Below are 23,869 nucleotides of genomic sequence, written 5' to 3'. Positions count from 1 at the left end.
GGAAAAGACCCTGATGCTAGGAAACATTGAGGGCAAGAGGAGAAGGGGGTGACAGAAGATGAGATGGTTGGATGGCATCACTGACTCAATGGTCATGAGGTTGAGCAAACTCAGAGAGATAGTGAAGGACAGGGAAGCCTGGCATGCTACAGTTCATGGAGTTGCAAAGAGTTGGACTCGACTTAGCAACTGAACAACAATCCCAAATTCTAGTAATATTGTCTTGGGAGGCTGCAATTTGTGCTCTAAAGTCAGTTTCAGTGGTCCAGGTTCAATTTCAATATGTAACTTATAAGAATAATAAAACAACAGTACACATGGTGTGTGTGCTGGGTGGAGTGCTTAGCAGATACCACTGTTATTTGGACTATCTATTCAATCCTCCTCAAAATCCCACAGAACAGGTATCTTTCTTTCATTAAAACAGAATCTGAGCCACATAAAAACAGGAGCCACACAGCTAATACCGGGCAGACCTGCAAGTTTAACTACTAAATGATAAAGTAATGGAAAATATTCTCCTTGCTAGTTACTGGAAACAGAAGGGTGAGAGATGCATGCCATATTTCTAAATATGCATCAGTTTTACTATTTATAGTAATAAAGACTACAACAACATCACTTAAAAGTTTTTCTGTCCCATGAATCATTGGACAGAATCAATCCGTTAGGACAACCTGTTGGCAACATGGGTCTGCTAGAAGCTCTGATAAACACACTTTTGGGAAAGTGGGTGATGCAAAAGGAAGATCATTTGCAGACCTGAAGAAGAAGGAGGGCGCGGTCATTATCAGGGAAATAGAAGAAAGCGGTGGCTGTCTGCAGACTTGACGCAGCCTTGAACACAAGGAGACAGGTGGCTGGAAGATGCCTATTGAGTCTGCAAGCTGTTCCACTATGAGAGGCCCCTCTCCTATGGGGGTGTCCTGATACCTCTCAATTGACCCCTTCTGTCTGGTACAAGATGGTCAGAAAGAGGTTGGGTTGATAGGTAGAAGGACAAGAGGGTTGAAATGTGAGCCCGACAGTAGTACTGGAAAGAACTTCAGTGAGTTTGCTTATCTGAGAGGTGGGGCTTCTGCCTCAGGTTTAGAACTATCCTGCTAAACAGATTTTGAAGAAAACATCTCCTTTCAAGTCCTAAAGGTGGTCTCTGAATGTACATTTTCTCCATGAGTCATTCCTAGCCCTAAAAAATGTATAGAACAAAGTTACATATCACATTAAAATTTAGACAGAGAAATCTGTAACTCAATCCACTAATAAACACAGATATTTGAGATAGGTCAAAAAATTAATGACTTCATACCTCAAATGATCAGAATTTCAGGATTTTTAAGAAGCTCAAATTGAAGCCACTTTACCAAAAGAATTGAAGAGAAAAACAAAAATAGAAAACTAGAAACATGAAGTCAGCGGAAGAAGCCAGTGTAATTAAATGTTTTGCGTCTCAAGGGATCATAGAAATCATCTAACTCTACATCCTTGCTGCTAAGCATTTTGGTTTGTTTTTGTTTTTCTTTCAGATGAAAATTATTGTTGAAAGAAAAGAGAATCATATTCAAAGTTAATCATCACTGATTGGCCTCATTTTTTTTATACTTCTATTCTGAAATTTGATTTTTTGATCATATCAGATTTGATCAAAATCAGATTTTGAGGCTAAAAATTTGATCAAAATCAGATTTTAAGGCTAAATCATATTTCAATATTTTGTGGGGATAACTTACATTGACTGCTTTGACAAATGTAGAAAAAAAATTTCTGCATATGAGGAAGCCCCTCTCCTCCCAACACCCACCTGCCAACCAGCAATTTTCCCAAGTGTGAACTTCTGCATATTAGGTCTGTTTTAAGCTGGACCCACCTGCACTTGGCCTTCAGGTGTTCAAAATATCTTGGGAGAAATAAAATATTCACAAACTCTAAAGATATTTAGAAATTATTAAGACTTCAGAATATTCCACTGAAATGCCAGACACTCTGGAAACACCTGGGGGACTTCTTTCATCAGGACTATATACCAATATTGTCTTTTTTTTTTTCCTTAATCTACTATAAACACTCTCAAGGCAGACAGTGTAAAAAAGATATACCTGTACGAAGTGATTGATCTCATGAAAGAAAATAATAATGTCAGTTTGAGTTTTAGTACAAAGTGTGTGTATGCATGTGAACAAATGTTTTTGTTTAAAATGCTCTACTACTGTCATAGATGTGACAATACTGGTGTAAGGTAAGAAAAACAAAGTGGGTTGCCTTAGGAATTGTGGGAAAAGATTCATGTTCTATGTGGGTATCCAACAAGTAGCCAGAAAAAACACCTTTACACGTAGAGCCATTTTTGGAGGGGGAACATTATTCACAATACAAAACAGTCACATGAGCCCACCAGTTCAGTTCAGTCACTCAGTCAAGTCCGACTCTTGGTGACCCCATGGACTGTAGCACACCAGGCTTCCCTGTCCATCACCAACTCCAGGAGCTTACTCAAACTCATGTCCATTGCATCAGTGATGACATGCAACCATCTCATCCTCTGTTGTCTCCTTCTCACCCACCTTCAATCTTTCCCAGTATCAGGGTCTTTTCAAATGAGTCAGTTCTTCACATCAGGTGACCAAAGTATTGGAGTTTCAGCATCAGTCCTTCCAATGAATATTCAGGACTGATTTCCTTTAGAATGGACTGGTTGGATATCCTTATTGTCCAAGGGACTCTCAAGAGTCTTCTCCAACGTCACAGTTCAAAACCATCAATTCTTTGGTGCTCAGCTTTCTTTTTAGTCCAACTCTCACATGCATACGTGACTACTGGAAAAAACCATAGCTTTGACTAAATGGACACTTGTTGGCAAAGTAATGTCTATGCTTTTTAATAAGCTGTCTAGGTTGGTCATTGCTTTTCCTACAAGGAGCAAGCGTCTTTTAATTTCATGGCTGCAGTCACCATCTGCAGTGGTTTTGAAGTCCAAAAAAATAAAGTCTGTCACTGTTTCCACTGTTTCCCCATCTATTTGCCATGAAGTAATGGGAATGGATGCCATGATCTTAGTTTTCTGAATGTTGAGTTTTAAGCCACCTTTTGCACTCTCCTCTTTCACTTTCATCAAGAGGCTCTTTAGTTCTTCTCTTACTGTCATAAAAGGTGGTGTCATCTGCATATCTGAGGTTATTGATATTTCTCCCGGCAATCTTGATTCCAGCATGTGCTTCATCCAGCCCAGCATTTCTTATGATGTACTTTGCATATAAGTTAAATAAGCAGGGTGACAATATACAGCCTTGATGTACTCCTTTCTCGATTTGGAACCAGTCTGTTGTTCCATGTCCAGTTCTAACTGTTGCTTCTTGACCTGCATACAGATTTCTCAGGACACAGGTCAGGTGGCCTGGTATTCCCATCTCTTTCAGAATTTTCCAGTTTGTTGTGATCCACACAGTCAAAGTCTTTGGCATTGTCAATAAATAAACAGAAGTAGATGTTTCTCTGGAACTCTCTGGCTTTTTCAATGATCCAATGGATGTTGGCAATTTGATCTCCGTAAGTAAGCTCATATCTTTTTCTCAAGGCCTTTCTTCAAGCTTGCCCTCTGCCACTTGCCATGAATCTTTGTTCTTTGATTCAGTATGATTCAGAGCATGGACTGCAGACTAGTGCTGGCCTGTCAAGTGTATTTTACCACCTGAATAGCCGGTGGTAGGCACAGGGGTAGCCTTTTCAGAATACCTGCTTAGCAATATATCCTCTGCCTGGACCCCAGTTTCCTCCTCAGTGAAAGTGGAAGTGTAAGCCATCTGATAAAAGGCTGTTGTGGGCTTAGATACCAGGGCCAAGTGAAGCACATTACACATTCCTAACACAAGGTAGAAACTATTTGAATATGGGGCCCTTTACTTTCTCTCCTCTTTAAGACTTCCTCCAAGACTCAGTCTTTATCTAGAAAATGAGGAGGCTGATTTAGATTCTGGGGAGCTTCTGAAAAGACTTGGTGCTTCTGAACTCCACCCAGATTACACCCAGATTAACTCAATGGGGTGAGACCTGGGCTTTGCTAGTTTTTATAAGCTCCCTCAATAATCCCATCTATGGTCAAAGTTGAGAACCACTACTCTTAGTGTTCCGTCTTGACTTTTCAATTCTGAAATGGAAGGAAGGAGGAGTTTGTAAGCACTGGTAGAAGAACTTCTTTATACCCTGTTTTGCTTCAGGTTGGTTCTTCCCAAAATGGCAAAGTAGATGCGATGTGGCGAATTCAAAACAAGCCGCTGCTTTTCCTCACTGCTGTGTGTCTTAGGTGGGAGACTCCACTGCCTACCTCTGTCTCACTGCGGTTTCCTCTGAAGAAGGGACAACAACTGCCATAACTCTCCATCTGGGAGCTGGGGAAGGGAAGGGATGAGAACAGCAGAAATGCTTTGCCAAGACGAAAGGATTCAAAATGCTCCACAACAATTCCCTGTCTTACTCTGAGATAGATGGATTATTTTTCCTTGAATAGGCTGAGATAAAAAGAACACAATATGGTATACAAAAGTGAAGCTGTGGCTGCTTGTCCTGATTTCATCAGTGATCAGTTTGGGTTTGAGTTATCTTAACAATGGTGATACGCTCTAACTCAAGGTGTCACAGCGTAAGAGGTGAGGAATACAAGTGTCCGAGCCAGACCACCTGGGTTCAAATCCTAATTCTGCCACTTATGGGCTTTGTGACCTTAGCAATTGTGCGATTACTTTTGAAATGAAAATAGTATTATTACTGATTTCACAAAGGTTTGTAAGGATTAACTGATGAATAAATGTGAAGTTCAAAGAACACTTTCTGGCATACGGTTCACTTTTAGTAAGTCTTTGGCATAGGTACACTCAGCCAAAGGCCATGTGGACATGTAGCAACACCAGCTCCTGCTGAGGCCAACAGTGGCTGGGTATTCTGGAAAATCCCGAGCTTCCTTTTCCATCTTTACGACTGTTGACTCTCAGCCTGTAGGCAGCCGGTGTCCATGGGAGCAGAGTCTGACAATGGTGATTCTGTTCTGAAGGACACTATCCACCCTTGAAGAACAAGCAACCTGGGAACTCAGGGATTTCACATTCAAAAGAAAGGAGCCATCAGAAGCCTCTGACTCTCTAACCTGCTCTGCTGCTTTTCAGTGGAGGAGCAGCCACTTGAAATAATCAGAAACACAGACCATCACTGAGTCATAGGTTACCGTCAGGGCCCTTCTCCGCATCACCATGCCTTTTCTGGTGGGACATGTGAACAGCTAGAATTCCTTTTTGTTCAGAAACTCCATGGTCACACCTTCCTAAAAACTAGCTGCTCCTCACAAAATGTTTGGAGTCCTTGCATTGAAAAATTCTGGGTTAGGACTCATAGAGCCCAAGATATTTTGCAGATGGTTATATCCCCTGATGTCTGTAAGTAGAACTGATTGTGGGGCCTGAGGAAAATGGAGTAAGGGTTTGTTTAGGGATGACAAAGTCCTCCTCCTTTGAACATTGGGAGATAATCACACTTAATCCAGGAATGAACACTGAAACTTCTTAACCTGTACCTCCTTTGGGTTTCAGTTCATTTCAGCTGCTCAGTGGTGTTCGACTCTTTGCGACCCCATGAATTGCAGCACGCCAGGCCTCCCTGTCCATCACCAACTCCTAGAGTTCACTCTGTAAACCTTTGGGTTTACAGTCCCCTTATTTGTCCAGTCAGCCAAGTAGCTACCAGGTCCATTGATTCTGCCCCTATACTTTATCTGGCATTTCTTCCCTCAGGAACATGTCCCACTGACCCCAGCCCAGCTTCATTCGCTACTACGTCTCATATGGACAAACGGCCCAGGCTTATTACTGCCTCAATCCCGTCTTCATTTCATCACATCTACTAACGATGGTACAACCTTCTTGCATCACAGTTGTGGTTCTTCCCCATACTCAAGCCTTCAGTGGCTCCACTGTCCTCAGACAGATGTCAAAATCTAAAATCTGGATTCTGATTCAAACAAATCAACTGTAAAATCCATGTTAAGATAATCAGAGAAAGCTGAACATGCACTGGGCATTAGAAAAAACTATGGAATTATTGTTACTTTTATAGGTAAGAATATCATAATACTTTTATATTATATTAAAAATAATATTTTATAGGTAATAACATAAAACAATAACATCATGGCATTGTGATAATGTATTTTAAAGGCCTTATTTGTTAGAAAAGCTTATTGAATTATTTATGAGTAAAATAACCTGATGACTGGGATTTTTAAAAAATGGTTTCCCCAGATTTAAAATTAAAAATACATATATATCTGGGAGTATAGCTGAAATAAGATTGGCAAATGGTAATGATTACAGAAGCTGGCCCAGGGGTGTGTGGGGAACTGATCACATCAACTCGGGAAAACTGACTGTCAAAGACTTTGCAAACAGGTTATTAAACCATTGACAGCTTAAAATTGTTCACTGGGGGGATATTTACACCACAGAAATCAGCCCATGCTCCAAATCAAGGCTTTTGTAACAACATATTATTAAAGTTGAATAATAGATAATAAACATTAGATAATAAATGGAGGATTATTAAACTAGTGTGCCTATTTTTCTGGACTTTGGAGACCTTGTGCAATTTGGTCCCAACCTAATTTGCAGCTATATCCTCACCATATTCCGTCTAAACCAGAGCAGTTAAAGCACTCTGTCTCCATAACACACCCAAGAATCTCCACCCTTGGTTTGGTCTTCATCCAGGCTTCCCCTGCCCTGGAGTAAGTTCACTGCCTCACTTCCTTCTCACCTATCTCGGCCCACGTACCTAGAAGACGTTTTTGCTTGCTCACATAGATACAATTTCTCCTTCATCTGAATTCTTAAATAATTTAACCTAAGGAGAAGGGGACGACAGAGGATGAGATGGTTGGATGGCGTCACCGACATGATAGACATGAGTTTGAGTAGGCTCTGGGAGTTGGTGATGGACAGGGAAGCCTGGCGTGCTGCAGTCCATGGGGTCGCAAAGAGTCAGACATGACTGAGCGACTGAACTGAACTGAAACTTCTCTGCCTGGGGGAGGGCATGGCAACCCATTCCAGTATTTTTGCCTGGAGAATCCCCACGGACAGAGGAACCTGGTGGGCTACAGTTCATGTGGTTGTAAAGAGTTGGACACAACTGAGCGACTAAGCACACACTTCTCTAACGAAAGGAAAAGTTGAATTTGCTATATGTGGCAGCCACCATGCTAGGTTACTTTCACAATATTGTCTCATTTGATCCTCACAACAATCTGTGGGATAAGCAGCACAGCTTTTTTGCTCAATAAGGAAAATGAGGATTAAAGCTATTAGGCAACTTCCCCAGGTTCACAAAGCTAATAGTGGTAGAATATTCCAGAACTGCCAAATTCTGGGGGAGAGTCTGTGCAGCACATAGCTCTCCATGGGCACCTTTGAATGAAATGGCAGCTCAATGACTGAAAGTCCTGTTTTCTCTGAACTGAAAAATGTTTTCCCATGTGTTCGGAGTGACTCTTCTTACCTTTCACTGCAAATGTCCTCTTGGCCATAACAGCAATAGCCATTTAAAAAATTTCTTTAAAATAGCTACCCTTATATAACAGCTATTACACTTGCCTCCCAAAATCCTGTCATTGAGGCATACTTGAAGTAAAATCCAATTTTTCCTATAAGAAGCCTCCTCTCTCCTCTGAGACAGTGGGGCGTTTATGAAGCAGGTGAGAACCAAGTCCTTTAGTCGGTGCTCTCTTTTGGGGTATGGATCTTCTCAAGGTTGCTTTCCAGCACGGCAGATGGACAGATGACACTTGCATCTGAGCTTGGGCCCCAGGCTATGGTTGTTTCTTCCTAACACCCCCACCAGGGCCCTTGTAAGCATGTGCTTAAATGCCCATGGGCATATACACAGACACTTTACTACAAAATTTAAACAACCGTCAGATGCCTGTAGGAGAGGCAAAGAACTAACTGCAAAGAAGCTGTGGCTGCTATTTGTATCCTAGATGAGAGCAGAGGATCTCGCATTTGCCTTGGATTGCTCCTGGAGAGCTCAGCCTGCAAAAGGAATGGAATGTCTAGCAAGAGGGGCGTGGTGAATAAATGATGGTACTAGCAAGAAGACAAAAATAGCTAGCTGCTAGAAGATTTTCCAGTGACATGAAAAGCAGGCAAACAAACAAAAAAGGTTAAAAGGCATATAAAATATGAGTGTCAATTTTTTTAAAAAATCCCATAGATGTGTACGTTTTTGCACAATAATTATGGTAAGACTATACCCCAGAATGTCATTATAAGTATTTCTGGGGTGGAAAGAGATTTTCAAAATTTTCGAAATATTTTCCAAATTTCTTCTTTTTAGTTACTTTTTACAGTTAGCATCCATCACCACACAGAATTACAAAATTTTTCTTGTGATGAGAGCTTTCAAGACTCACTCTTTTAATAACTTTCAAATATAACTATAGTCACCGTGGAGTACATTACATCCCCAGGACTTATTTATTTTATAATTAGAAGACTGTACTTTTTTTACCACCTTCACATATTCTGGAGTTTTTACAGTGAACAAACTTATAGCTCTTAACTCAGAGGAAAAAAAGAGTAAAAATAAAATGAAGAAGTCATATGACTGTGGGGCTTCTACTAAGCTTCTACTGCTTTTAATCCTTTCAAGAATGGAGAGAGATGGTCTGGGAAAGGTAGATGAGGGTCCTCATTTCTAGTCATCCAAGGATAAGAAGAGGGGGCTCAAATATGTTCATTCCTTCAAAGGCAGGAAGAACAAGGTGTTGGAAAATGAAAGATGTGTTTGCAGGGGACCAAATATTAAGAGAAGAGTCTGGGTGACATAGGTGTGAATTTCAGGAGGCTTTCCATCTGTGTTTTTTTCAACCTACTGAGACTAGTAACCTCCGGTAAGGCAGTTCTTCCTGCTCACCCAGCACAGAAGCCAAGCTCACCGACCCAGGAAGAACTCTCAGCCCTAGTGCACAGGCTGTAAAATCTCAGCATCAGGCTCTACCTTCAAAGTAATGTGTTTATTTCCAGGAATGAACATGGTGCCTTTACAAGCCAATAATCACAGGGAGAAAGGCTGACAGTGACTTCCTGACCCTCCTCTTCTTTATCTGGATGAAGAAAAGAAGGAGAGAGACAGGAGACAGGAGAGGTCAGACTCGTACACTCATTGCTCTCCACACCTTCAAACTGGAGGGGCAGCAAGGATGAGAGAGAAAATCATGACTATTTTCCCTAAGAGGCTGCAGCAGGAAATGCTTCAAGGAAGGAAAAAAAAGACAAAAACTTTTCCATGCAAGTGGTGAATGTGGACCACGTGAACGCCAACAGGCCCACTGACAATGAGCCCAGGGAGGGGTCCTCAGTGAATTGCCTCCTGAAAGTCAGTGACAGTTCCTGGGAAGGAACACACCCATGAATGACTGGACATCAGGATGCCTGGGGATCAGTTTCACCTGAAACCCAGAGAGAAGGGAAAACAATAACAGAAGTCAATGAACTGGTGCACAGCCCCGAACGTGTGGGCAATGTCCTGTTTCTCTCTGGAAAAGCACCCAAGAGGGTGGTGTTGACGCGAGACACATCCGGGCCTTTTTGATTTAGGAACAACACTGAAGAACTGACTTTGATCTGGGCACTACACTCTGGCCACAAGATTCCCAGGGCCTCCTGGCCTCAGGAACATGCATCCTGAGGAGTGAAAAATACACATTTATATTCCAGCCGCGGGGGAATGACACACAAATGGAATAATGTGGAAAGGTCAGACGGAACCAAGGGAGTGAGCCATCTGCACCAGTCACCGCAGTGTAACCGGCAGGGAGCAGGGGAGCTGCGTTTCCAGGATCATGGCCTCAAGTGTTATGGGCAGACCCCCAATATATCTAACAATAGTTCATTTTAAATCAAATATCTTTAGAACTGTGGGCTCAACAAACAGAGAATATGATCAACTCAGAAATAATGCCAAAACCACACACACACCCATACACACGCACACCTTCCATAACGTCAGTCTCCACTATGTATCCTTTTCAAGCCACAAAGCAACACAGTACAAAGCCTCTATAAATTCCAAATAAAAACAAATCTTTGGCCGGGCTGCCACTGTGTGTGAGTATAGGTGTGGAGGTGGGTGGGACATGAATCGATTTTCTTTTATTTTTGTTTTACATTCTCTGAGCTCACCTGAAAGCTTGTGTGCATTATGTGAATAACTACTTGAATAAATTATCATTTTTCAATATTGTCAAAAGGCTTCCTGACTATTTTTAAAACCTCACTGCGTCCTGACAGAAGGATTAACAAGCTGTGATCAAAACACTCCAAACTGTACATGGATTTATCTTTGACTCTCAGCAGCGGGGCCCTAGAATTTGTTCACTGTCTCCCTCAAGCCTCTTACTCTACTTCCGATCTGGTCCCCAGTGCTCTCAGTGGTCTGAGGCCTCTTCTCCCCAGGTCTTGGGGTCTCAGTTTCCTCCAGCAGTAAAAGGGGACCCACAGGATACGCTCCACATGGGGGAAGTGTAGTAAGGGTACAGTGAGCTCTTGGCTATAAAACGTGTTTAAAGAAGAAAACATCCTCAAATTTATGGAATTCTTGTATTAGAAAGTACCTGCTCTGCCTTTGGGAGTCCCTGCAGAGGTGCGGCAGGTGGGGTCTTGGGCAGCACTGAGTTGTGACAGGAAGTTTCCCACTCAAAGGGGAACAGAGGCAGGGGTGAGATATCTCATTTCTTGCTCTTGGATTTATCTGTCTTTGCATACACATTCTATCTACACTGGGATCCATGCGGAACACAAGGACTGTGTGTGTCTGGTATGCATTTGTGTGTGGCGGGGGTGGGGGGTGGGTTATGCATTTGTGTGGAGACAGTAAGCTTCCTTCCAAAGACAGGCAAGGTGATTTTCCATCTTCAAGGCTGCCAGGGAGGTCCCAAGAGAGACTTTGCCTGTGCCTCTTGTAGCTTGCTCATAGTGACCTCCAAAAAGCATTCTGGCCAGAGATAATAATGGCCCATTTTCTACACAAGATCAGCAAAACTCAACCATCTGCCTCTGCGGAGTCTGAGATTACCTGGCCCCCAGACTGTGGCTACAAGGCATTCTCTCACAAAGATTTCACAAATGGGAGTACCCAGTACCAAAGAGGAGAAATGCAGGAGAAAATCCCACCTTCTACATTCTTGGTTTAACCCTTTCCTATGCTGAATCACCCACCACCACACATTCCAAGCAGCTTGGTCTACTCTCTTTCACACTATAAAATATTAAGGAAGCAGAAAGAGGTGGTTTCGTTTGTGATGAGTTGAGAGGAGCCAGTGGGAGATGACAAACTACCAAGTCACTGTCAAGGCTGGTTCCCTGAGTCAGAGACACTGGAAATCCAAGGTGGGGGTTTGTGCCCTGGTGCCAACTTTGTTTTCTCACAACCAAAATTCATAAAAGGATCAGTGGAACTTACTTGTGGCTGAAATCCTTTGAGGTCACTGGCTGCAAGGTCACTGGCTGTGAGGAGCTGGAAAAGAACAAAGAAGTCTTCCTTAGTGATACCTCTCAACAGTTTGCATACAGCGTCCCCAGGACAACTGATCAGCAATGGATCAGACCAAGCCCAGAGCCATGGCTAACTAGCAGAACCACAAAAGGCAAATGCAGTGCTTCTGGGCTAGTAGCCTGGAAGCAATGGCCTTTTCAGCTTCTGTCTACTCTATTTCTGACTGTCTCTGCTGCCTTCTATCTTCTTTCCAGGTGTGATCAATCCTTCAGTCTTAAGTTAGGCAGCATGAACTATGAATGGATTCCAACAGATCCACAGAGTCCCTGAGAATGTAAATACAAATTGCATGTGAGTTCACACACTTCTTTAGGGAGAGGGTCCCTGACTTCCTTCCTACTATGAAATTATCCTGTGATACCACAAGTAAAAGAGACAGTTAAAGGCCCATCTCCTCCGGGAGGGCTGTTGCTTCTTCCTCCTCTTTTTTAAAAATCAGACCAGTGAAAATGGCCCTATCCTCTCCCCAGCTGCACATGACTCAGTTTCCCTTTACTGTATGTTGCCTTTCATTTTATATACTTTTGAAATATTCAGAGTTTATCAGTCCAACTATCATGAACAATGTTGATGGATAAGTAGGCTATGTACATTCTGTATCTGTGTGTTCAATCCATATTAAAGGGTAAAGTTAAGGTTTTAATACGTTCGCATGCTATCCAGAAAACACTCAGTGGAGTCCTAAGATGAATTAATAAAATACTCACATTCTTAATTGTTGCTCAAAAATGCTGGGAAAGCGGGATAAAGAGAGAAGAGGCAGATGCTTATTTTGATTCAAGGAGTGTGACTGCTTGCTAGCTTTGTTAGGCCTGGAGAGCGTTTGTGAAAAATAAGAGAGATTTCATGTTTGCTGTAACAATATTTTGTTTGGTTCAGGAAAGAGAGGAAGTCATGCTGGGCTGCAGTGCCTCCAGCCTTAGAAAAGCTCAACTGGGCTCTTTAGCTCAGAAAAGTTCAACTGAGCTCATTGCTCTTTAGGCAATGACTTTGCCTAAAATGATGCACAAAGTGGTGTAAACTCTGGGATAGAATAGGAAGGAGATGGAGATTGCAAAAGCTGTACCTCTCTCCCTACACCCAGGCCTGCAGGTAGCTTCCCGCCGCACCCCCCAACCCCAGGGGACGTGGAATTTGCCTGGAAAGGTGGCACTATCCTGAGAGAGAGGCAGCTCAGCCCCTCTGACTGCAAACACAGCCACCAACAAGCCACAAGGGCACGTGATGAGACACTGGGGCCGGAACATAATTATAAGACATCTCTGCCTGCAAGGAACATACAATTTGGTCCAAGGGTAAGACACGCATGTGTCAGTTTGAGTAGAGTGTTAGTGTCAAACTGTGAACAACGTAGGGCAAGAAAGGTCAGGGTGGGGTTACTAAAATAAGAGTTGAACTGAGCCTTGAAAAGGGCAAGGTGGCAATGCAGGGAGCCCCTTCAGGTGGGCAGTGGGAAGAAGACATGGGAAAGGGGTTTACCAACCCCAGCAGGCAGCTCGCTCTGCATTATCCCCTGCCAGCCATGGCGTGCTTTAAGGAAGAAGGGAGGGAATCAGTATCGTGGTTGCTACTTTATAGAATTTTTTTTTTTTACAGAATTTTTTTTAATCTTCAAAACTCCTTCATGAGATAGAAAGTATCTCCACTTTATGGATGGGAAAATTGAGACTTTGGGAGGTTAAATAGCCTTTTTTAGGTCACACAGGTACGGCAGGAACTCTTCTACTGCCTTTTTACAAGGTTTACGAGACAACAGAAGTGAAAGCCAAACATCCAGTTCTTCCTAGTCCTGAGATGCTGCAACAGAAATAAACCACAGGGGTGTTCAGAGCATCTTAGCATTCGCACTATTTTGGCAAATCAGAGGCTTGGGATTGAGTAATGATCATATCCAGGTTGAATGGAAATAGAGATATGGCATTTTGGGTTATTATTGCTAATGTCCCAAGCTCAACAAAATTAGGATCTATCCCACCCTCGCTGGAAAACTTATATCCTTTTCCCTTCTCTTAGAAAAGCAAAAGATGCATAAAATTTAGTTCTTTTTTCTTTCTTGGCTGTGCCGCATAGCATGTAGAATCTTAGTTCTTTGACCAGGTATCAAACCTGTGCCCTCTGTGGTGGAAGCACAGAGTCCTAACCACTGGACCGCCAGGGAATTCCTACAATTTAGTTCTTAATTATTTAAAGTTTTATCTTGTGCTGTTGTGTGTGTGTGTGTGTGTGTTTAAATTTTCCTTTTTTTAGCCTAAACAAGCCCATGCACAACAAGACAATGGTTTATATCTCACATAACTATTGCATTTCTCAAGAAAAGTCTTGACGTACAATTAGTCATCGAATGCCTGTTGGTCAAATAGTGGGGAATACTGTCAAACTAGAGGTGAGGACTAGAATGACTAAATTGCTGAGATGTCTGAGAGACAGCCTATGACATCCTTCAAGTTGACAAGAGGAAATGACACCTAGAATGCACAGCACCTAGAGCACTTCCTGCATGAAGTAAGCATTCAAATATCTGGATGAATTAATCAGCTCCAACATGGGAACAAATCCTTCTATATCCATGATAGATTTTACTAGAGAATATCAGCTTATGCTTCCATGCACGAGTCAAGGTTAAATTGAAGAAAGAACAGTATGGGCAAAATATAAACCACACTCCTTGAACACACCCCTTTCTATAGCTGATTGTTTCATAGGTGATTCCACATTCTGCACCCAGGAAACGAGAAAGAACTGGTCCTCAGGCACTGAAGTGTGGAGCTCAGGTGCAGATTAGAAATACACAACGGGAAGTTCAATATTTCAGAATTGAAGACCACCTAGATCTGGACCCCCAAAAAAGACTTCTAGTCTTACAAAAAAGACTTCCAGTCTTGTCAGAACTTGAAAGAGACAGCCAAAGTTCCCTGGATGGATGAGGAAATCACTGTGTCTCCAGGCAGCTCAGGAGCCACCTCTGCTGGGCAACTAGAGGAGCAGAGGTGGTATAGACAGAAGATCCCCACTCTGTCCATCTCTCCCTCCTTTCAACCAGCACAGCTCAGCTTTTCTTTTTCATGTAAATAGTTTCATTTGAGAACAAATGTTCTGCCACTAAAACAAATTTGAAACCTCTAGACTAAGTCCTTGTTTTGCACAAAGTTGAGAAGTGGCTTCTTCAAGCCCACTGCTAAGCTAACAACAAGCCTGTGTGGGTCCATGACCCCTGGCCCTCTGCAGAAATATCCACAAGTGACTGTCTTGGTCCGGTCCAAGCCTCACACCCAGGCATGCCTGGTTGCTGGCCTCTGTCCTGAAGGTAGGGAAGATGGGCTCAGCACTCAGGAGAGGCGGAGGCATGGCCAAGAAGAGATGAGAATGTTCTTCCATAAGGAGTGTCCTCAAAAGCACTGATACAGACCATCCAAACTGTCCCCCACAACCAGATCCCGTCCTCATCCCGTCCCACAGGACAACAGTTCACTACTCGGAGCATCCTAGCTGTGTGGGGAGGGATTCAGGACAGGGGAGGCAGAGAGGGAGGAAAATTCAATCCTCCCTAGCTCTGGGGACTTCAATCAGGCTAGCAGTAATGAAAAGGATCCTGCCTTTTCCCAGGATGGCTGAATGTCTGCACTGCTCCCAGCAAGAGAGCTGGGCGGGTGTGGGGGAGAAGGGCAGACGGAATTACATTTAAAAGGCAAAGGAAGGAGAAAATTCTTTCATCTCCCTGGTGGAGCTGGGCAGTGATCCTGGGGCCCTGTCTCAGACCGTTCTCATTCCTGACACGTCTCCCTGCTCTCTGCAACAGTCCACATTCAGAACATTGGGACGATGACCCTGCTTTCCATTTTGGAGGAGCTGTACTTTCTCTCTTGGCGCAAGCTCAGTTTTTTTTCTGGGTCTCTCTAAGCCCAAAGGGCAGGCTGGGGAGCAGGGGGGGTTAGAGGAAGATGAAGACAGCTGTGGGCCCCTCGGGTGAGAGAAACAACTTTCGTTGCACAGGCATTCCGTTTGCACTCCTCTCGCACCCAGTTCACTGGATGGGATCCCTTTACTTCCGGTCCGGCATCAGAAGTCACCCCCAGCACAGCTGCAGCCAGCATCACCCTGGGACCTCCATGGGCCTCAGACTGCCTCTCAAACAGCTTCCTTTTCACCTGCTAAAGTCTACAGCTTCCAGAGCTTCCTTCAAAGGAGGGGAGGAGGCTGCTCCACTTTGCTCTGTGACCTCCAGCCCCATCACTTCCCCTCATCAAAAGGACACACCACATCTGGGTAGGGTGGGGCCTAGTATGTCTCCACCAGTGCCTCTGGCTGACCCAGGACACAGGCGTCTAGGAACGGAATTCCTGATACAACACGGGCGGGGGGTTCACACTCGACATGTGGCTGAAAGGATCTCAGCCTTGTAGACACGCAGCTGGACGCAACGAAGCCTGGCTGTGCTAGGGATGCTCTGGGTCATTTGCTCTTCTCCAATATCCACTTGACGTGGGCCAGAAAAGCAGATGACAACATGTGAGATGGACGGGTGGCAGGATGGATGGGTGGGTGGTAGATCCGGAGGTAGGCAGGTACACAGATAAAGGAACAGGGCAAAGACTGCTTTGGGAGAACAAATGACCCTAATTCAAATTTCCCTTAAAGACACCATCCTTTCATTAAGTATGCTTTTTATCTCATCTGTCCTCTTTTCAATCTATTCTCCTTTCCCTTTCCTATTTTTGTAGGAAACGGATGTTTTTTCCCCTCTTCATGTTGTGAAGCTTTCACTTGCTTCTTACTTTGGCTACAGGATGGACCATGAACTGCATCTCACCCCAATTTCTCAAACAACGGAACAGTTGGGGATAGCCTGTGTGTAAGGCTGCGTTCCAGGAAGCAACACAAACACCCAATTATGTGTGCGATTGGAGTTGTTAGGAATCAACTAGAAACTGGGGCCCAGAAAGAGTGACTTAACCAGCGGACAAATCAGAAGCAACAAAGCCAACCATATGTATGCAACTCAAAGAAAGATTTAGATGATCTAATACCCGGGGCTGGGAGACTCAAAAGTGGGAGGGAAGAGCAGCAAAGTAAGTCAGGGCTTAAGACAGAGTAAAGGAAAGAAAGCTAAGGAAGAAAGCTTGGTTTCTACCAAGCAAAAGGCTCTGGAACCAACCATGAGTAAGCCTGCAACAGAGTTCCAGGAACACAAAAGGAAATGTGGACACTGAATTAAGAAAGGTAAAACAGAACCACCGGGTTGCTATTCCTCACAGGATGATAGCTGGGACACTGCTGCACGAAAGTTTAGACTCAGAGGGTAAAAACTCACGTCCTGGCCCCGGGTCTGCCTCCACTCACTATGGGATCTGTTTTGGTGTCGCTTCACCTATTCAGGTCTCATTTTACCATGTATAATATGAATTCCACGTTTCTTCTGGCCCCACAGTTTCAGTACCCCAGTCTCTCTAACCTCAGGGATAAAAGAGGTGTGATGGACTTTATCTAGTCTCCTCTCTCTCTTTTCTTCCAGGAATTCTCCCCCACAAAACACTTCTAAGAGGCTGTCTACACTCTCTGGAAGGATTCCTAATCAGAAGGACAGACAGGAGGGCAAAGAGATAGTCCTGCACTGTGTCTCTATTACTGGTGTGCAAATAGGAATTTAGACAGATGGTCACTCAAGCTGCTACACGGGGTCACCATCCCAGAGAGGCTGTGGTCACATCCACATCCAAACCAAAGGTAAACAACCTTACAATTCGGAAAGCGTCCATCCTAGCTGCCAAAGCATGCAGGGTGGGCGGTGCAGGGGCCAGGCAGCCAGCTTCTTCACAGCCTAAGTTACACACTTGAAGTGGCCATCCTAGCTGGGCTGAGTGTCCTTTTGCTAAATCCCTCAGCTAAATCCCTTTAGCCTCTAGGAATTTTAAAGGTTAAACCTGAAACCACTGATACCTCCAGTCTTAATTTCAGGCTCTGTTCCAAAGAGCAACGAGGATGACTAATAATAACTGAATATAACCCCAAGCAAGTCTGGTCTTGATGGCTTATACTTTTCTTTTATTATTTTTTAAATAATGGGATTCTAATATTTATAGATGAGATCTGTAACAAATTCCCCTAGACATGCAGCCAAAAGAGCTCTTACATTGTTTTTAAAGATTCTACGTGTGATCCTGTACATAGAACCTATGCTCTTAGAATGGTGTGCATATTTGGTTGCTGTCCAAGTCACAGTTATAATATTTCAACTTCTGGGTGAGCATGTATTTAATCCTTCTTGCAGATTAGAGCTACAAGTACCAAGCCTAACAACAGAAGAGGCCTCTGAATGCGCTAATCTGGAACTCACTGAGACAAAAAGTCTTATTTCGTGTAATTTGAATCTGGTGAACCTATAGAAGCTCCTCCTGCCCTTTTTGAACTTCCCAGTAAAATTCTTTTTAAATGCCTTGTTCTGCCGACCAAAGAAACTGGATTTCATGGATGAAGGGCATCTTGTGTGGAGTTGGGTGGGAAGTTTACAGAGGTAAATTTGGTATAAACTAATGACATGAATGTCCATATCCTCATTTATTATCCATTTTGGTAAAAAGTAGCTCAGGAGGATTAAGTCATTTCTGGGGTTCCACCATTTGCAGGTGGGGGGAGGCATGGAAACCTGGTTTGGTGAACGCATGTTCCCTTCCACTACATCACAATACTTCATGATGCCCCCCACTACTTTTGTAGTGTCTATTAATAGAAGGTCTATCAGGTCCTCTATGATGCCTCTGATATTTCAAAATGAACCATGCAAAGGACAGATAGAGACCAGTGGTTTTCAGATTGTGCCCCAAGGAGCTTTGGATTCTAAACAAGGGATTGCAAAGTGGGTGAGAGAAGATGAGTTGGGGAGATCCAGGTCCCCATCCCACTTTAGCCAGAATGCCACACTTTCACTGGCATTTTATATGGAATTTCCATTTAAGATCTAGTTGATTGAAAACTATAAAAAAGAAAATTTGAAAGTGCATATCTTAAAAGACAAGGCCCCTACGTAGTGAACAAGCCACTCTGATGCTAACAGAATATACCTGGAGTAAGAGAATTAACCAGCTTACCTCTTTAAAGATGCTCAGAGAGAAATCTCTTATTAGGAGTGGAATGGATGGGTGACCAGACCTCATTGTAAGAAATCAGCCTTTTTAATACTTGCCATGAGTTACTCATCGGGAAAATGCTTTCTCTTTCCTTTCCACTTTGTGCAGGCAGTGATGTCTATTTTTTTTTTTTTCCATCTGAAGTTCAGCAGACTACATACTTAAGAAAGCATAACTAGGTACTTCTCCGGTGGTCCAGTGGTTAAGACTCCATGCTCCCAAGGCACAGGACCCAGGTTCAATCCCTGGTCAGGGAAGTGGATTCCAAATGCCACAACTAAGAGTTTGCGTATAGCAACACAACTAAAGATCCTGCATGCCCCAACTAAGACCTGGTGCAGTCAAATAAATAATAAATAAAATAAATTTAAAAAAGAAATCATAACTAACATCAGAAAAGAAAGGAGCTAAGGACATGTTGCTTTCCAGGAGCATGATCTGGGCTGTTGGTTCTTTTCTTTGAACAAAATGCAAAATTCACATTGCATCAGAAGCGTCCATGAGCTATTCCCAAAGTCTATAAAGGCCAGGAAAGGAGGTTGCCCTCACTGAACATCACAAGTGAAGCTGGATACTAGGGAAGAACCCACCCTCATCTCTGCCTTTTCATCCGGTACCTCATTTCTGCTTCAAACTGACCAGATGATCTGCTCATTTGGCTCCAAGACTAGTATTAAAGTTTTCTAATGCATCTCCTTGGCAAATCCAAGGGAACTGATTTACACCCCTAGGCTCAGTCAGCAGCAGAGAATGGAAAAGTCAGAAGGTGCTTGCTTCAGAGAGCATCCGAGCACTGGAGTCAAAAGCTTGGCTCCTCAGCTCAGTGTAGCCAATTTGGCTGAGACTCTGTGTCTCTCAGGCCAAGTCTAGAGCAATTAATCACAATTACAGGTGAATATCTAAAAGGGATAAAGTCCAGCTGGATCCAGTAGAGAGAGCTGAGCCTTGTAGCTGAAGGTAGCCACAGCTTTTGTAAGCCACAGGTAAAGTGGAAGAATCTCCTCCTTTGAAAGCCTACCCTGAACTCTTGGCAATTATGATAAAAAAAAAAATATTATTTTTTAGGATCTACTTTGGCCCTTTATTGTACCAGGTAGATGCTTTAACTTAGTATTCCTCTTAATCTTTACGTTATTAATGTAGGACAGTATCATTTTTCACCAGTTCACAGTTGAGTAAACTGAAGCTCAAATTGGTTAACTGATTTACCCAGAGTTATGAGAGCAAAAAGTAGCAGAAGTGGAATTTGAACATAGCTCTGAAATCGTGGCAAGTCCATTCCTCTGTCTAAGGCATCCATGACCCCCTCTGGAACCACTAAATGGAACGGTGCTTTCTCCCTCCCTTTGGTGTCAGGGTCTCATCCCCGGCCCAGGGACATTGGAACCACAGCCAGTCAGACCCCAGATGACCCATCATGCATGGAACAGCCAGACTTCTCACTTCCCGTCAGCCCCACACAGGCTCACGGTACAGGCATCTAAGGTAACATCTTGATCTTCCCCTCACATTTCTCTGAATTCAAGTTGACTTTTCCCAAAGGAGCTTCGTTCCTGAACCCTGACTGACCAAGGACTCACAGGGTCTGCACTGATACATCATGTGGCTATTCTCTCCCTAACCAAGTTCAGGCCCTTTGCCTCCCTCCCTGCTTCCCTTCCTCCCTTCCTCCTTTCCTTTTTTTCTTCTAGCTAATAGAATGTTTGGAGATGGAAACGGCAACCCACTCCAGTATTCTTGCCTGGAAAATTCCATGGACAGAGGAACCTGGTGGGCTACAGTCTGTGGGGTAGCAAAGCATTGGCCACAAATGAGCACATCAGCAATACAGGGTTTGCAGTATAGTACAGGTACAAAAATAGAAATATAGATCAATGTAACAGGACAGAAAGCACAGAGATAAACCCACACCTCTATGGTCACCTAATCTATGACAAAGAGACAAAAATATACAATAGAGAAAAGACAGTCTCTTCAGTAAGTGGTGCTGGGAAAATTATATGTAACAGCTATATGTAAAAGAATGAAATGAAAACACTCTCTAACACCATACACAAAAATAAACTCAAAATGGATCAAAGACTTAAATGTAAGACCAGATATGATAAAACTCTTAGAGAAAAACATAGGCAGAACACTCTTTGACACAAATTGCAGCAAGATCTTTTTTATCCTACCTCCTAGAGTAATGAAAATAAAAACAAAAATAAACAATTGAGACTTAATTAAACTTAAAAGCTTTTGCACAACAAAGGAAACCATAAACAAAATGAGAAGACAACCCTCAGAATGGGAGCAAATATTTGCAAATGAAGCAACTGACAAGGGATTAATCTCCAAAATTTACAAATAACTCATGCAACTCAATATCAAGAAAGCAAACAACCCAATCTAAAAATGAGTGAAAGATTTCAGTAGGCATTTCTCCAAAGAAGACATACAGTTGGCCAATAAACACATGAAAAGATGCTCAATATCACTAATAATTAGAGAAATGCAAATAAAAATTATAAGTTATCACCTCATACTAGCAGAACGACCATCATCAAAAAATTCTACAAACAATAAATGCTGGAGAGGGTGTACAGAAGAGGGAATCCTCTTACACTGTTGGTGGGAATGTAAATTGATACAGCCACTATAGAGAACAGTATGGAGGTCCTTTACTAAAAATAGAACTACCATACGATCCAGCAATCCCACTCCTGGGCATATACCCAGAGAAAACCATACATGTATCAAAAATATACATGCACCCTGATACTCAGTGCATCACCACTTCCAAAAGCCAGCTCATGGAAGGAACCTAAATGTGCATCAACAGAGGACTGGATGAAGAAGATGTGGTACTTATATACAATGGAGTATTACTTAGCCATCTAAAGGAACAGAACTGTGCCATTTGCAGAGATGTGGATGGACCTAGAGACTGTCATACAGAGTGAAGTAAGTCAGAAAGAGAAAAACAAATATTGTAGAATATTGCTTATACATGGAAACTAGAAAAATGACACGGATGAACTTATCCGCAAAGTAGAAATAAAGACACTGACATAGAGAACATAAGTATCAATACCAAGGGACGGGGGGAAGGGGAAGTGGAATGAGTTGGGAGATTGGGATGGATATATATACACTACCATGTATAAAATAGATAACTAATGAGAACTTTCTGTATAACACAAGGAACTCTACTCAGTGCTCTCTGGGGACCTAAATGGGAAAGAATCCAAAAAAGAGGAGTTACATGTACACATAGAGCTGGTTCACTTTGCTTCACAGAAGAAACTAACACAACATTATAAAGCAACTATATCCCAATAAAGATTAATAAATCAAAACTAAATATTCTTGAACTATAGAAATTAAAAAAAAAAGACAGTCTTTGTTTACCAAATACATCTGCTTACAGTTTTTCATTAGAAAGATTACTAAGTCTTTTTAAGGATGTAAATCAGGTTATTTGCTTATTTATTTTAATTAACCAAGGGGAACTTGTTTGTTTATATTCCTTGCTAGTGGTTGAAATGAAAATGACTTTGAGACTCTATTTGAAAACTGTTTGCGCAATTACCATGCAATCTCTTTCACAAATGGTCCTGCTCTTGCACTCTATAAGACTGTACAATGTTACAGCCATCGTATGTGCTGTGTACTTACTTGGCCTGCCATTTCCTAGGACAGGGTCTCCTTGAGGACTGAGTCATGTGGCTGCTTCCAGAATGATTCTTCACCATTAAAGATATTCTACAGCGTCTGCCACAGCTTTCTAATGATGTTCTCCAGTATATTAAGCCAACAGAACACCCTTGGAAAACAGGACTAGAGTCCTAGCATAACAACTTTGAAGAAGGCATGGTTCTCTTCAGAGAGAGAACCTCTGAATATCTATCCTGGGAGTTTGTTAAAACTCTGTTCCTCGTGTATTTTATATAGGACTTCTGGAAGTAGCTGGTTCACCAAAAATTCTTTTCTGCCTGGGTGTGTATGTATCTACTTCACATAGTCCTGCTTCAACTAACTGTTCGCTAAAAATGGTTTCTTATGATTTTACTCTCAAGAATAAGATCATCTATCTGGAAAACAGATATTTTCTTTTCATCAAAAGCCATCATATGTGGACTATATCTCCCTGCATCTCTGCCCCCAGTAAGGTATCCTTTAACTGGTTCTCCCTGAAATCACATGTGTGCCTGACTCACGGTCCACATGGTTTTGGACAAGCCTGCTCAGAATTTCTGGCTGGCTCAGTGGGGCAGGGTAATCTCTAGACACTGCTCAGTGAGGCTGCACAAAATGAATGCAACACACAGATGCTGTATCAGCAGGACTGGGAGTGGCTGCTAACTTAGTCTGAAACCCCCTTAGTAATCATATGGCCGAGGCCTTTATTTATAGCACAAAGGGCCCACAAGGGACTGACAACATTCACTTTCAGGGCTACACTTGGCAATTCATCTGGTGACCTTGGGCAAGTCATGTCCCTGCCTGGCCCTCAGTATTTCATGCCTGACATGGGAAACTCTGTAAGATCACCTCATGATCTGACAAGCTGTGAATCTGGAAAAGGCTACGGATGGCCCTGCTCCTCACCCAAAGCACTATCAGGCATCGCATAAACTGTGGATTACTAAAGGTACTTGGGAGTGAGTTGTCATAGCAAAATGGTGGAGTGGCAGAGTGGAAGGAGAGGCAGGACCCTGGACAGAACTGAGAAGCTGGTGAGGCCTAAGTGTGTGTTTAGGAGAATCCAGGCTCTCCATCTCTTACTGAACTAAGACTTTTAAAGCCAAAAACATCCTTAGGCAAGTCACTGACCAATTTTTTTTTTTTTTTTTTTGCCTCATTTCCTCCATTCGTCAAACAAGCAGGATGGTTTCTGTCCCTTCATCGTTGGTTTCTATCTTTCATTGTTGTTGAGATGACTAAGTAAGATCATCATTTGAAACGCTTTTAGATCTAGGAGTAAACATATCTCATCAATATCATACTTCACCATTCTTTGGAGAAGTAAGCTGCCTCTTGTTTCTCTCCACATAAGCCTGGTTTTAGGAGAGTATCCATAATCAATCAGTTACTCCATAATCGCACTGTAACTGTTCCCACTACAGCTATTTGCTGTGCTTCATTTCTAACCGGATAAGAAGAATTGGAATCCC

General features: G+C 42.8%; 1 protein-coding gene across 1 annotated transcript in view; it reads right to left on the bottom strand.

The window, feature by feature from the left end:
* The window catches only part of SETBP1 (SET binding protein 1), a 408,012-nt gene that overhangs the window by 190,208 nt on the left and 193,935 nt on the right, over nt 1-23,869 (bottom strand). The window contains exon 3 of the mRNA XM_027526134.1: nt 11,497-11,550. Coding sequence (XP_027381935.1) covers nt 11,497-11,550 — 54 coding nt within the window. The remainder of the gene's footprint in view (nt 1-11,496; nt 11,551-23,869) is intronic.

This window comes from Bos indicus x Bos taurus, chromosome 24, assembly GCF_003369695.1.
Source record: "Bos indicus x Bos taurus breed Angus x Brahman F1 hybrid chromosome 24, Bos_hybrid_MaternalHap_v2.0, whole genome shotgun sequence".
NCBI lineage: Eukaryota > Metazoa > Chordata > Mammalia > Artiodactyla > Bovidae > Bos > Bos indicus x Bos taurus.
This window is presented reverse-complemented; position numbering and strand designations above follow the sequence as displayed.